Raw genomic sequence first — 15,394 nt, 5'->3', positions numbered from 1 at the left:
AAGGGGGTGCCGGCCTTGCCCCGAAGGCGGACAGAAGACGGGAGGTGCTGGGAACCTCGGATGGCCCGCGCTCTTCGCCAGCTTCTGCGATGTTCCGACTGGACGTTCTTAACTTGGATCCCAGTGCTCTCCGCACACCTACGTCACCAGCAGGGATCTTACCCTGTTTCCCGCAGGAGGACGCCCCCAGCGGTCCCCGTTGTGGCCTTGAGCCCTGGCCTCCCTGCCCCGCCCCCACCTGCTAGCTGCCCCTGGTCACCCACCCCCATGCCACTCGGTCCCTGTGGCCGCCTCGGTGCCGAGTCCACCCCGGAGACGGCTGCGCCCCACATGGCCCCCTCGTGGCTTCACTGCAGACACAATGGCTCAAGGCCACACGTTCGGGCCGCAGCACAAACTGAAAGTCAGTGTTGAGGGGGATGTGACTTCCCTCTGACATCACACTCGTTCAGCACCCCGAAACACGGCTGGGGGTGGGGGGTGCCGAGGAAGGGAGAGAGAGCGTCCTTGTGAGCAGGTCCTAAGAATGCGGGAGACAAGCCCTGGGGGGGAGCTGGGGGGCCTGTGCACGTGGACGCAGGCGCCCACCGGTGGGAACTGTGCCCGAGGAAGGGAACCGGGGGGGGGGGCACAGGGGGGGCAGTTGGCCTGTCGATGGAGGGCAAGCCTGGGAGGCAGAGTCCCCAGAGGGGAACGGGGGCCTGAAGCAGGTGTCTGCACTGAGGACGGGCGGGCTGCCTCCCTCGGCCCTCATGTCAGACCTGTCCTGTCTGGGGACAGCAGCGCCTGGGCCCCCGTCTGGGGAGTGGGTTCTAGTTCACACACCCCTCGTTCTCGTGAGCCCCCCCACCCCGTGCCCACAGATGTCGTGATCATGTCAGGGGTCCCGGGGGAGGGGCAGGCTAGGGCAGGACTGATTCCCATCCTGCTTCTGGAGTCTTCAGGGGGGTGGTTGTTGGGTTGACTGTAGTGTCCCCGTGGGTGGGCTTCCAGCGTGTGGCCGTGGGAGTGGGGGGGGGGGGGCGGTGAAGGCCCCAGGGCCCGGTGGGGACAGTGCTCCACGAGTGTCAGGGCAAGTGGCTGCCGCCGATGGAGCCATGGGTTGGCTGCAGGCCCCCCCCCCACGCACCCCTCCTACGCGCCTGGGCCCCCAGCTTGGGGAGACACCGGGCCCTGTGGGGTGACGGAGACACAGCCAGGCCGTGCTGTGTGCAGCCCCCAGAGCCGCACGGGGGGCCAGGGGCAGGTCGGGGATTCACGAGGCCCCGAGCCCCGGGTCGTTCTCTGGCGCCCCCACAGTGACGCCCGCCCTGAGGCCAGGGCTCGGTTCCTCTTTGTCCGCAGATGAAGCGTTTCCTGACTTGGCCAAATGCGCCACCGCGTCAGAGACCGGAGGTTTGCGTCATCACCGCCGACACGGAACGGCGACGGCTGAGAACCTGGGGGCTCGGGCGGCCACGGCCAAGTGCCCGCAGAGCCCCTGAGGGCGCGTCCGGGCCGTGCGCTCGCTCGCTCTCCCGCGGACGCACCTGTCACTGCGCGGTCGGGCCCCGGTGCCGTGGCGCCCCCACAGCCGGGCCTCCACCGCTGCAGCCTTGAGAGGCCGGAGCCCCCGGTCCCCAGGGGCGTCCGGGGCGGCGGGCACGGGACGCGGGGCTGCGGGGAAGCGCGCCGTCCGGGCGGACACACGCAGGGCGCGGGACCGTCCGTCCGTCTGCGCCCCGTCGCCGGGGACCGCGCCCTCCCTCCGCCCCCGTGCCTCGGGCCGAGGCCTGAGCGCAGTCTCCTCACAGCGAGGCCGTTTGCGCTACGGACCCAGGCGCCACCGTGACTCCGGAAGCCGCGTCTGAGCCGCACGGGCGCGAACGCAGACCCGCGCGTGGTGGGTGCGTCGGCCTGGCCACGCCTGCGCCGCGTCTCGGCACGCTTTCCAGCCGCCGCCGTGCCGACGCGGTGCCATGCGCGCTTGTGCGTCAGTCAGCCCGCTGCCCTCGGCCGCACCGCCCGGAGCGGCGTCACGCGTCACGCGTCACGCGTCACGCCCGGCTCTGGGACGTCGGCCTGCGGGCAGGCCGTCAGGAGGAGGAGCGAGACGGCCGCGCCCCGACGGCTGCTGTGCGGCGGCTCGCAGGTGACAGGAGGGGCTTTGGGGGCGGAGGAACCCGTCCTGGCCACGCGGCCGTGGTCCCGGACTCGGCGCTCCAATCCCGGGGCCTTGCCGGGTCTGCGCACCCCCCTCCGGCCGCACACAGCGCGGCTCCCCGTGCTTGCCCCCGAGAGCGCCCCAAGTCCCCCAACCCCGAGGGGCGCCTCGGACATGCCCGCATCCGCCTGGGAGTCTCTGCCGCCTTGACGGGTCGGCGTGTGTGGCCGTTTCCTTGAAAACAGGCGGAAGGAAGTCCGGAACAAATGAGCTCATTTTCGGGCACGGACGTCGTCAAGTGACAACAGGAAACTGGTTTTGGGGGGGGGGGGGGAGCCCATTGCCACGTGCAACCCGGCCTCCGCTTCTTCGTCACCTGGGTTTTCGGGGGGCAGGACTGCCCCCTCTGGCTTGGCCGCGCTGGACTTGCCTCGCCCGGGCCCCAAACCCCAGGCACCGCAGCGTCTCGGCCACGTGCTTCCGGCAGGGGGACACGCACAGGATCACCAGCAGCTTCGCGTCCCCACCTTTATGACAGGACGGAGCAGCAGGTGGAAAGGACCCCGAGGAAAGACGGCGTCTCTACACGACTTGAGGCCGCGTGGGGTTGGGGCACCGCCGGCAGGGACTCGGGCCCGGCCCCCAGCGGTGGCGGGGCCGAGTCCCTCCTGCTGGGGGCGCGGGCCGCGGGGTCGGCCTTGCAGGGCGGGGCACCCTCCCCGAGCCCCAGCACCCAGGTCCCCGCAGAAGCTGCCTCGCTTTTCGGACGACGGGCAAGGCTGAGCAGCTCTGAAGGAACAGCAAAGACCAGGGGGAACAGGGAGCCGAGGAAAGACCGAGAAATGCTGTGGGAGGGACGACAGTGACCCGGGGAGCCAGGAAGTCCCCCGGGGGGACATGTCCAGGGGGAGCGGGTGTGCCCGGGGCAGGGGACAGGGTGGTAGGACACCGACCCGGGTCGCGTCCCAGGGGAGTTCCCTTACCGAGAACGTCCTGGAGAAAGTGGGTAAGCTTGCTGTTCCGGTACGGGACGTGGCCTCGACGCTCCGCCAGGGCCCCCAGGACATCCGCGAGGGCCGCCAGGCTCCGGTTGATGAACGAAGTCTCCCTCAGGGCCGATCCTGTCACTCCAGACACACCTGGGCAAGTGCAAAGACCCGGCCACACAGTTAGGATGTGCGACAAAGCCTTTAACAATGTCAAGGAACGAGCCAGGAAGAGCAAAACCGGGACGTCTCAGGGCGCGTGCGCTGCGTGGGGGGCACACCGGCCGGGGAGACCCCCAGTGCACCTCACCAGGAACAGGTGGGCAAGAGCCGCGGAGAACAGCACGGCTTGGGGGTTCTCACGTCTGGGGGCGGTGGTGAGACCGCGCCCACGGCGGGACGGGAGAGAAGACAGCGGAAGGGAACAGTGCCCGGCACCCACGGCCCGCGCGGCCCGCTGGCCCCAGAGAGGTGCCTGCCCTGCGCTCACCCACACACTCGCTGCCTGCCAGGTCCACGAGCTGAAGCTTGGCGTGCACCTGCTCCGCGGGTCGCTGGGCCCCCAGGGCCCCAGGCCAGGCTCTGCCCCCCGACGCGCTCCGCCTGCTTCCCTCGGGCCGCGGCCCGTTGGCCTGCTGCTCAGCTGCACGGGGGTGACGCGCACCTAGGAGGGGGGTCCACGAAGCCTCCCTCAGTGGCGCTGTGGAGCCGGACTTCTGCCCGGAGCGCCACCCTCCGGACAGGCACTCACTCCCCCTGCAGGCGGGCAGGGCTGCGGCGGGGAGGGGCTTCCGGAGGGAGGCCACCGCTGCGGAAGCTGGGGCTCGCGCCCACCTCGTCCCACGAACAGAGTGACATTGTTGGAAATGTTCGGTCACGACAGTGATTAAAACCCAGTCCGAAAAGCCTGTGAGCCCCACCGTTTGTCTCGGAATCCTCCTGAGAAATCCCGACAGACCCGTGCCTCCCTCTGGTGTGTGTGTCCACCTCATCGCGTGCTATTCCCAAGACGGCTTCTTCAAGAGAGTTTTTAAAAACCTAAGTAGTGTATGCTCACCGTGGAAAACATTAAAAATACACAGAATGGGACAAAAACGAACACAAAAGCCACCCTGGTCTCCGCTGCGTTTCCACATGTGGAGACCGACCGTGGGCTCCCGGACAGATGTCCCCTCCCTGCGGGCGAGCCCCTCCTGGGACCAGTCAGGCCGAGCTCAGGGGCGCAGGGCAGTCACGGGCGGGAGCGGGCCGCCCACACCGGCCTGCAGGCAGAGTGAGCGTTGACCCGCTGGCACCGGGCGTCGGTGTCACCGCCGTGTGAAGTTGGGCCCTGCCCCAGCCGTCCTCTGCGGGTGAGCTCTGGCTCCGTGAGCTGGCAGAAGTCAGGCTCCTCGGGCTCCGTCCTTCCCAGCCTCGGGGCCTGATGGCCGGGCAGTGCCCCGGTGCTGGGAGGGTCGTGCGGGCGGCCCGTGTGCGCGGCCCTGGTCCTCGTCCTCACCGCGACACAGACCCTGGCAACTCGGGTTTGCGACCTTCTAAGCCCACATCGCATCTGCAGTCTCACAGGTGACCTGTGCACCGCGTGCCCAGATGCAAACACGCCCGCTCCTGGTTAACGAAGAACCTCCCCTCCATCCCCTTTCCCCCCAGCCTGGTTCCAGAGCCTGCCCATGTGTTCGCCACTCCCAGCCGGGGCCCGTGCGATGATGCCTCAGAGCCCGCAGGTGCACGGGCTCCTTTCCTTTTGCGTGGATTTCATTCCGTGCCCGGACCAGGCGCGCAGGGCCACTTACCGGGGCTGCCACAGGCGGGGGCTGTGGTCAGAGTCGCCGTTATTATCAGGTGGGATCTGGAAGAATTGGCGTGCACTGAGGTGGCCAGCTCCGCCCTGAGCTGCAGGCTCCCAGCAGCGAGCGCCGTGAACTCCGCGGCACTGTGGACGGGCCTGGCAGAGTGGGGGGGGGGGGGGGGGGGGGGAGGGGGAGCGGGCCCCCGGCAACGCGAGGGACGCCCTCCACCCTCGGCCCACGTAAACCAAGTGTGCCCACTGTGAGAGCGGTCTGGAGCACAGCTTAGACAAAAGGCGTAGCAAATCAGACGTTCTCCTTTTCTGACGCCCGGCTTACTTATTGTGAATTGCTTCACTCTGAAATATTCAACCGTCTGGGGGGGCCCAGTGGAGGTTCTCAACCTTTTGAACATCAAGCATCCCTTTATTTATTACGCCCCCACGGACTCCAGGAAGAGTCTGTTTCCCTGTTCTAGTTAGTGACTAACACCTAAGCAGAGGTTCCCATCAGCAGGAGCGATTTTGTTCAGTCTATCAGACAAAAGCTGAAAGTTCTGCTTACTTTGTGCAAATTTGTAGCCAAAGGCATCATTTCCTGTAGGTTTTTTCAGACACTGGAAACAGCTGCAGACCCTTCACTTACTAACTCTGGGACCCCAGGCTCGCTGCCCTAACCCTCATCACCAAGGGGACCCAGCCTCCCCCCACCCCCCAGACGTGGATTCAGGAGCATATTTAGGAGCTTTAGGAGCATATTTAATCAACACAAGGGGACGTCCTTTCTTACAAGGTGATTAATCATTGGTGCGTGCAAGTGGAATGAGGGCTTCTGTACTTGACCGAGGGACGGTGGGCAAGACCATTTCTCCGAGCTCGTTCCCTCTTCAGGAATAGAACATGTTCTATCAAATTTTCATCAAGATATTTTAATTTTTTTTTTCAACGTTTATTTATTTTTTGGGACAGAGAGAGACAGAGCATGAACGGGGGAGGGGCAGAGAGAGAGGGAGACACAGAATCGGAAACAGGCTCCAGGCTCTGAGCCATCAGCCCAGAGCCCGACGCGGGGCTCGAACTCACGGACCGCGAGATCGTGACCTAGCTGAAGTCGGACGCTTAACCGACTGCGCCACCCAGGCGCCCCTCATCAAGATATTTTAAAAGGTTAACGGACTTGTCTGTTTTAATTGTCATTTAAAAAAGATAATTTCTGGGGCGCCTGGGTGGCGCAGTCGGTTAAGCGTCCGACTTCAGCCAGGTCACGATCTCGCGGTCCGTGAGTTCGAGCCCCGCGTCGGACTCTGGGCTGATGGCTCAGAGTCTGGAGCCTGCTTCCGATTCTGGGTCTCCCTCTCTCTCTGCCCCTCCCCCGTTCATGCTCGGTCTCTCTCTGTCCCAAAAGTAAATAAACGTTGAAAAAAAAAAAAAATTAAAAAAAAAAAAGATAATTTCTAAGGCGAATTGAAAAATGCGGAACACACCCTAAGCACAAAAGCGCCGTGTGGTCCCTGGGATGAAGGGCCCGTCAGGGAGGCGTGACCAGCTCTGCTTGGGGTCCCGTGAGGGGCAGCGGCTGAAGGGCCACGCAGAATACTCACTCTCGGGTCAGCAGACAGACCTCCTGCTTTGCCTCCTGGGCGATCAGCGCCTCACGCTTGGGCCCAGACGCTGCTGTGCGACCGTCTTTGGCCAGAAGGTCAAAAATGTCGTTATTATAAACTTCCACTATGGACACGTCAACCTTTAGGCTCCTTGACGGGTTTTCTGAGATAAGCCTGGGGATGGGGGGACACAAGGGACTTGGGTAACCCCTTGGAGAAAGCTGTGGAAGAATGGCTTTCAGAAGGAGGTGACAACACTCGGCATTAGGGCAGCATCTTACTAACAGCACAAGCATGCAGGAAGACTGGAATGTTCTCTTTACATTGTAGGGTAAGTACCGGCCTTGGGAACAGCGATTTTATCTGAGTTGTATCTAAATCAACGATTCTGGCCCTCGGTACCCTTAGGATCCCAAGCCCACGAGGAGAAGAGGCACAGAGAACTCGTGGCCTCGACTCGGAAAGCCCCCCTGCCCCCGAGTCTCATCCCCGCACGGGAGCCCAGAGGATTTCCAGCACTGTTCCAAAACTGGGGCTAGCCTCGTCCACACGCCTGGAGACAGACCCACAACCCCACCCAGGGGGAAAGTGGCCACCCGCACAGCCCCTCACCACTGAGGCCCCCCCGTGTCTTGTGGGGGTCACGGCTTCCCCGACACCCACACAGTTAAGGCCCATTTCACTCTGGCTAGGATGCCTTCCCGTCCGTAAGGGAGTCCTGGCCCCGGGCTGGAGGCCGTGTGGGCGGCCTGGCACTTCGGGAAAACGCAGTCTGGGTGTGTCTAATCCAGGCACTGCCGGCTCAGGGGTTTCCTCAGGAGCCACGAGGGAGCCAAGAAGAAAATGAGCAATTATTGTCTCCTGGTGACACGGTCACGAAAATGAAAAAAGGTAAAATGAGAGAAAAATAAATCCTCCCGGGAAGAGAATTCCTGGCACAGACCTCGGATTGGGATTACTCTCGGTGCTGGGGTCTCCCCGGGGGACTCGAGCAGAGTGACCCTCCAGCCGGAGACACCGCTGGGTGGGGGCCACGTGTCCCCTCCTCACGCCAGAAAATCACAAATGTGACCTCGGCGTGGTTCCCTGCCCCGGGTGACGGGCCGTGTCTCTGGCTGTCACAAAACCCGGATTAGAAGTCTCTCATCCACACGATACAGGGAGAGCTCAAGTGAAGATCTTCTTCCGGGAAATTAGGTCCTCGATTGATTCATTTGTACCTCAGTTCGCTGGCTTCTGCCAACAGTGCTGAAAGGCGGTTCGGTCTTGGCCTCGAAGAAGCCGGTGTGTGGCTGGCAAGTACGCGTGTTCCAGTTACAGCACAGTGTGATGCGTCTTACACACAGGTGTGCGAGGCCCCGCGAGGTTCCAAAGGGGGGCACTGAGGCAGGGCGGGTGTCCCCTCCCCTCCCCTCCTTCCTCCGCACGTGCTGCTGGATCGTCACCGTCCGGCTGCTTTCACTCTGGACTTTCTGAGGGCGGAAAGTCACCACGCTCACCCTGTGAATCCCTCGTGCCCTCGGTCCGGCGGCCAGAAAACCCTCCCGACGTCTGCCGATCGGCTGAGATCACCCAGGAAGGACGCGATGGGAGCCCCGGGCTCAGGAGGGCCCGAGAGGTCCCCGGGTGGCCGTCATCCTGTTTACAATGGCAGGGCCGCCCTTGGTAACCTCGGCCGTCCGAGACCAAGATTCTTTAGGGTGAAAGGTTCACGAAAACATCCTCCAAGATCAACGCCCGGGGTCCGAAGGCTCCAGTGAGGGGCACAGAGGCTGGACCGGCCGCTTCCCCGGGGCCCCTCCCCGGGGCATCCGCCGCGGGTCCTCTCCCTGACTCCCGGGTCCCTGCCGTGTCCCTCCTTCCATGTGACAGCTGGGAGAGCCACAGGCCGCTGCCCGGGGAGGCTTCCCTGGGGGAGAAGCCGTCGGCTCTCGGGCCAGCCCCGGCCTGGCTCCTCTGAGGACGCCCATGACACCCGCTGGGGTTCTAGCCCCTTGAAATTCAGTGTCCCCACATGGAGGTCTCTGTGACCTGCGGTGGGCAGGCTGAGCCGCTGTCCACAAGCCCCCCACCCACCCTGGGGACTGATGTGCTCCTCCCCGGGGCGGGGGTGGGGGGAGGCCAGGGCTGGCCACGGGCCCTCCTCCCCCATCTCTGACAACGCGCACCCTCAGGAGGGGCAGGCCCCCTCACTGGCCTCGCGGCCACTGAGGTTTCTACAATGGTTGTTACACAGCACAACCTCACCTGTGCTGACAGCTGGTCAGTAAACTTAATAAATGAACGTGTCTGTGTGCACAAATATTTAAAGAATATCGGTTTGAAGAGGCACCAAAATATTGGGCTGTGTGGGAGTTCTTATGTCTTTGGCTCTGATTTTAAGACACAGAAGGGCCGGGCAAGGAAACACAGGGACAAAAACCGAATCTCAGGGCAAGGAGCCACGTCTTCATGGGAACACAGTGCACACGGCTGCAGTCAGTGGGGTGCAAACGTGAGAAGGCGTGTCTTTTTTTAAAATTCTTTTTTGTGTTTATTCATTTTTGAGAGGGAGATAGAAACAGAGTGTGAACAGGGGAGGGGCAGAGACAGAGGGAGACAGAATCGGAGGCAGGCTCCAGGCTCCAAGCTGCCGGCACAGAGCCCGACGTGGGGCTCCAACTCGCAGACCCTGAGATCTTGAGCTGAGCCGAAGTCGGTCGCTCAACCAACTGAGCTACCCAGGCACCCCAATGTTTATTTTTGAGAGAGAGAGAGAGACAGAGAGACAGAGAGACAGAGCATGAGCAGGGGAGGGGCAGAGAGAGAAGGAGAGACAGAATCGGAAGCAGGCTCCAGGCTCCGAGCTGCCGGCACAGAGCCCGACGTGGGTTCGAACTCACGGACCGCGAGATCCTGACCTGAAGTCGGATGCTTACTGAACGAGCCACCTAGACACCCCAGGAAGGTGTATCTTGCAGAGCGGCTCCCTGAAGGCAGGGAGGGCTGGTGTCTGGGCCAAGGGGGTGGAGTGTGGGACCACAGCTCTGTTCCAGAATTCCCTGGTGACTTGGGCTGCGGAGGACGGCCTGCTGCTATCTGTTTCCAAGAGTAATTGTGTTGGTAAAACCATAATATGCAGCGGGTCCCTTGTGGGGACGTGTTCACGGGACAGGAGCGTCCCCAACGTGCCCAGCTCCCTGTAACTCCAAAGAAGTAAACCAGATGTGTCTACTCTTTCCAGGGCCAGGAGGCGAGGAGAGGACAACGGAGGTTTCCCTCGGTCCCCTTCCCATTCTAGAACGGAAAAAACTCCGTGCGTGGCCCTCTCCCGGCCAGGGAAGCTGTCTAGCTAGGGATCTCCTTCCAGCAGTTTTCTCTTAACGAAGCGTTTCGACGTAAATGTGCCTTAAGACTTTCTAGCGTCCGTGGTACCGAGGCGTGGCGTGTTTGAACACTGCGTGGTTTGTCGTGGGTCCTGGGAGGAGCACCGGGTGTGGTCTCCGCACCCTCCCGTCCCCCCACCCCCGCTGCTCTGGTCCCCCGCTCGCTGCCCCCCAGGTACCTGAAGAGCTCTCCGGCAGCCCTGGGCAGGACTCCCAGGTCGCTGTGCGGTTCCCACGGCGGGACGGGCTCCCCTGTGGACTGTGGGCCCAGCATGGTATAACTCTTGCCACATCCCGTCTGTCCGTAAGCCATGATGCAAACGTTGTACCTAAAACCCAACACGGATTTGAGTGCCGGAGAGTGCGCAGCGCGTCTCCTGCCCTGACTGGATTCTAAGAAAAATGTTGACTTGGATGGACAATGCCACACACTTTGCTCTGCAGTCCGTTTCTCCAGCCCTTACGAGTCAGGCTTTCCTAGAACTGCAGCTCTTCTGTGCACAATCCTGCAGCCGTGTGGTTCAGAGCACTGGATTCAACCACAGTCACGTCCACACACACACAGCACGTATCTCATCGGCACCTGCTTCTCCTCGGCGACTCCGTGTTTCCTCCAGGCGCCCGCTGCTGGCGCCCTGCGCTCAAGGTGCGCGCGGGGATTCCAGCCTGAGCGAGACCCCCCCTTGTCCCCGTCCACCTTCCGTGCAGCCCGGTCAGCTGGGGCTTCTGATGCACGCGGAATGACTCAGAGGTCTGCACGCTGTCCTGGGCCGTCCTACGATATCTCCCCATCACGCACATGACCCGGGGCATTGCTGACAGCATCGTGCGTAACGATCGTTGCATATTCTTGTGCTTTGTTAGTTCAAGGGGCTGGGTGTTTCCACACCCACGGTCAGCCGGTGTGTGCCACAGCGTTTCTGACAGGCGAGCGGCCCCCCACACCCCACAGACGGGTCACGTCCCAGGGGACACGGACGGTGGCTGGCCCTCTACAGTTCCTTCCAGCTGTTTCTTCAGCCCGAAACAACGGAAAGATGGGAACACGGAAACAGTATTTGAAATAGATGTAAATTTACAGGATATGATATAAATAGATAAATGATAGGGATTTATAGGCGGGGCTGTGCGGGCACAGGTGACCCAGACCTCCAGGGGCGGAATGCTAAGCCCTGACCCCCGTCACGTCACGGGGGAGGTGAGACCGTGCACCTCAGAGGTGGCTCAGGGCCCACCTCACAGACGCTGATTTAACTGATCGACCTTTAATCGATGGACAGCCTGAAGGATCCCCAGCAAGCCAAACTCACAGAGGCTGTTGCTTCGATCACAGGACCTTGCAGAGTGTTCTGACCGGCTGCTGCCTTTAGCAGGGACCCAGGAGGCCTACCACCCGGCGTTTTCGGTAACAAGAGCCTCCCCGCACCTGCCCCGAGGACAGGCCGTGTGCACACCGTGGACCACAGCAGACAAGCGAGCCCTGACGGGGACCTTTCGAACCCTTTAGGGACGTGGAGAGGAAGGAAGCCTCTTGAAGAAAGCCTCCCAGGACTTGACAAGGCCATCTGTTTCGCATTTAAAATGGAAAGGCAGCTCTGGGGACGATCGTGCAACCACCACGCCTTTTCTATTCCTGGAACCTGCTTACTAAAGAGAGGCCTGCTTAAAAGAAAACAGAGCTCTTCCGTGGCTCCCAGTGGAAGAACTTTTGGGGGAGGATATAAGAGCCCCCACATTCAGCTCTTCCGGGAGAAGAGCTGCAGCAGAAGCTGTCATAGTGCAGGGTGGGCCCCGCGGGCTCTCCCGTGAGGACCTGGCCCCCTCTCCGGCCCCCGCCGTGCGTTCGGATGCTAGAACGCCGCGGGCGGAGACAGCCCTGTCGTTACAGCTTCCGTGCTGCCGACGTTGGCCGTGTGGCAGCCTTTGCTGGGCAAACACAAACACGCCTTCTTCAGGACACTGCACGCAGCCTCCGCCTCCAAACTGGGGTTCCTCCAGGCACCCTGAAGTAGGAAGTCCTGGCGTTCTGTGTCAGCGACACAAACCTGGCTCCACTCGTTGCTGAAGACACAGCAACTCCGAAGGTGGGACCCGGGGCCAGAGGCTCCTTCTCGAAGGGCTGGTGAGTTCCTCAATCTAGAGTTAACGTGCTTCACAGACCTCCTGAAAATTCTAAAATGCACAAAGAATCCCAGAGAGAACCGGAGCAGGTGCTCACGGCCGTCAGCCCGCACCCACGTGACTAGAACATCTTTAGGACCCGAGGCAGGTGTGCTCACGGACGCCCTCCCTCGAGTCCCGCTTGGTCCTTCTCCTGGCACACCCAGCCCCCCCCACCCCCATGGCCACTAATCAACAACGGGGCTACGGGTTGCTCTGCGTTGTATAAAATGCTCAGGCTCTAACGTGATACACTCATCCTGTAGCAGGAATGAGATCTGCCTGTAACTGTGGTCACTGACCTGGGAGATATTTTAACTCACCCGTCCAAGAGTGACGTAAGCAGGGGGCACACATCCCCAAATACCGCTTGCTGGGATTCCGCGGGGCCATAAACTCTGAGAGGCACAGGGAAGATGATGCACAGTTGGAAGAAAAAGAGATTTACCTCAGTAACCAAACAGGAAAACCTGCCGAGAACGCTATCTTCGTCCACTTCCCATATGAGCCCCAACATCGTCAAGATCCTTTTTTTTTCTTCAACAAGAAAAGGTTAATTCCATGCCCTTTCGAGCTAACAGAGGTTAAGGAAGACGGAAGAATTGTCTCCTCTGTTATAAAAACACAATAAGCAAAATTATGAATGCTTGCAAAGCAGAAAGAAAAAGCAGGCAAGAAAAAAAGAAAGAAAGAAAGAAAGAAAGAAAGAAAGAAAGAAAGAAAGAAAGGAAGGAAGGAAGGATACCATGTAATTATCCCGGAACTAAATTAGCTCCACTTAAGTGGGTCCAACAATAATAGTGTAAAAATCATACTCCAGGCAACATTTGATACACAGTATTTGATTTTTATGCTGGAGCTCTTAACAAACAGTATTGTTTTCCTAGGCCCCAGGTTAGCTGGGCACCAGGACCGGGTGTCTGCTGTGTGAGGGAATCAGTGTGGCTCTGTGTTTAGAAGCTCCCACAAATACAGCCAAGCAGGAAGGACTTCCAAAAAATGCAGTTCACTGCACAATTTGAAACAAGACCGGAATGCAGCCGCAGAGCGGCGCCTTGTGCCAGACTACGAGCGCGCAAAGCACGCCGGGAGCAGATGTACTGAATCGAGTGCACCCTGCATCCAAGCTTAGGCTCCTGAAATACAGGTTCGTATTCGGCTGGAACCAAACTTTTCTCTTCTTCCATTTTTAAAACGTTTCATAATGTCCAATTGATCCCTGTTATCTCTAGAAGCAGGATTAATTTTATTTTACTTTTTAATGTTTATTTATTTTTGAGGGAGAGAAAGAGCATGGACAGGGGAGGGGCAGAGAGAGAGGGAGACACGGAATCCGAAACAGGCTCCAGGCTCCGAGCCGCCAGCACAGAGCCCGACATGAGGCTCGAACCCATGAACCGTGAGATCATGACCCAAGTGGAAGTCGGGATTCAAAACTGACTGAGCCACTCAGGTGCCCTGATTTTTGAGATGAGAGAGAGAGAGAGAGAGAGAGCCGGGGAGGGGCAGAGAGAGAGGGGAGACACAGAATCGGAAGCAGGCTCCAGGCTCTGAACTGTCAGCAGCACAGAGCCCGACGCGGAGCTTGGAACCTACGAACCACAAGATCATGACCTGAGCCGAAGTCGCACATTTAACCGAACTGAGCCACCCAGGTGTCCCTACATTTATTTATTTTTGATAGAGAAAGACAGAGCACAAGTGGGGAAGGGCAGAGAGAGAAGGAGACACAGAATCGGAAGCAAGCTCCAGGCTCCGAGCTCTCAGCACAGAGCCCGACGTGGGGCTCAAACCCATGAGCCGTGAGATCATGACCTGAGTGGAAGTCGGGACTCAAAACTGACTGAGCCACTCAGGTGCCCGGATTTTTGAGAGAGAGAGAGAGAGAGTCGGGGAGGGGTAGAGAGTGAGGGAGACAAAGAATCTGAAGCAGGCTCCAGGCTCCAAGCTGTCAGCACAGAGCCAGACGCGGGGCTTGAACCCACCAACCGTGAGATCATGACCTGAGCCGAAGTTGGCGCTTAAGTGACCGAACCACCCAGGAGCCCCAAAGCGGGATTAATTTTAAACTTCAGAGGCATCCCTTATACAATGTGGGTCATCATGCATGATCAGGAGGGCATTTGAGCAAGGGTGTGATGCTGAGCTCCTGAATCTCTTTTTTAACTTGTCCCCCAACTCCCCAGGGCCCGTCTACTTTGCACAAACCCGCCCTCCGCCCGCAGCCGGTTGAAGCTGGCCTCGTGTCCATCTGCTTTGTCTGCAAATGTTTCGATGTGTGTCTGAAAAGGACGTGACTGTTCCAAAAACATCACAATGTCACCGTCACCACATTTTGGAAAACTAGCAGTAATTCCTTACTGTCACCCCCAAAGCCGTCCAGCGTTCTCTGACGTTTCTCCCGCTCTCCGGTGGGCTTATTTTTCCTGTCAGCTTTTAAAAATCACGATTCAAACAAGGCATTCCCATGGCCACTGGCCAAACGTCTTCTAAATCTCGAATCTATAGTAGGGGTCGGCAAACTTTTCCTAAACAGTAACTAGTTGAGGCTTTGTGAACGTCTTACTTAAACACTCAGGTCTTTGCCACCAACGTGAAGCCAAGGTCAAGGGTCCTGTGCCACCTGCACTTGGTAACACTGTATCGAGTCATTACTCAGGAGCCCAGGTGGACACAGGGAAGCGATGACATAGATCCGGGCGGGACACTGACTCCACTGGACGTGACGTGTGGTCGTGCACCGGCCACCCCAGAGTCAAAGGACGCGACTTTGCGCAGGGGCAGTGAGAGAGGTGGCGGGCCTCGTGGATCCGTGCAAACATCAGTCACACTCGTGCCACGAACGCTGCGTCAGAAGATACCGTGGGAGGAAGTTCCCATCGATGGCAGGAGGAAAGCAAACTGAAAAAACCCGCCATAACCCTCATGAGCATGTCCACTATCCTTTACACGGAGAAAAACTCTAAAACTCTCCTGAAAAGACATAACCCAACTCAAGCAAATAAAAAGACAGACCACGTACTTGGACAGCAAGACTCAACTCTGTGAGGAAGTCAGTCTTTTCCAAAGTTAGTTTATAAACTTGCCTTACTCCCCCTCCCAAAAAAAAACACCCCCAAATACCACAGATGCCATCACGTTTTTCTCTGGAGCCAGGTAATGTGATTATACAATTGCGTTGGCAAAACAAGAGGTCAGAACAGAAAGGAAAACCCCGGGGAGAGAAGGAGCGGGGGTGGGGCTGTCCCTGGGGACCCTCCGTGTGCTGTGACCGTGCACCTGAGCCGGGGGAGGGGGCGTCCAGGGCACCCGAGACAAGTCTAGAACTGGACCCGCGTGTGCCAGCTGTA

General features: G+C 59.7%; 1 protein-coding gene across 1 annotated transcript; it reads right to left on the bottom strand.

The window, feature by feature from the left end:
* Nucleotides 1–2,333: 2,333 nt before the first annotated feature.
* KIF25 (kinesin family member 25) lies at nucleotides 2,334–12,561 on the bottom strand. The gene is made up of 7 exons (XM_032593354.1): nucleotides 12,368–12,561; nucleotides 10,064–10,213; nucleotides 6,517–6,693; nucleotides 4,923–5,074; nucleotides 3,620–3,772; nucleotides 3,127–3,282; nucleotides 2,334–2,670 (listed from the first exon to the last, which is right to left on the bottom strand). The coding sequence occupies exons 1-7, from the start codon at nucleotides 12,559–12,561 to the stop codon at nucleotides 2,516–2,518; spliced, it is 1,137 nt and encodes a 378-aa protein (XP_032449245.1). The 3' UTR covers nucleotides 2,334–2,515.
* Between the last annotated feature and the right edge of the window lie 2,833 nt (nucleotides 12,562–15,394).

Source organism: Lynx canadensis, chromosome B2, assembly GCF_007474595.2.
Source record: "Lynx canadensis isolate LIC74 chromosome B2, mLynCan4.pri.v2, whole genome shotgun sequence".
NCBI classification, from domain to species: Eukaryota; Metazoa; Chordata; class Mammalia; order Carnivora; family Felidae; genus Lynx; species Lynx canadensis.
The sequence above is the reverse complement of the archived record's forward strand: the minus strand, read 5'-3'. Positions and strand labels throughout refer to the sequence as shown.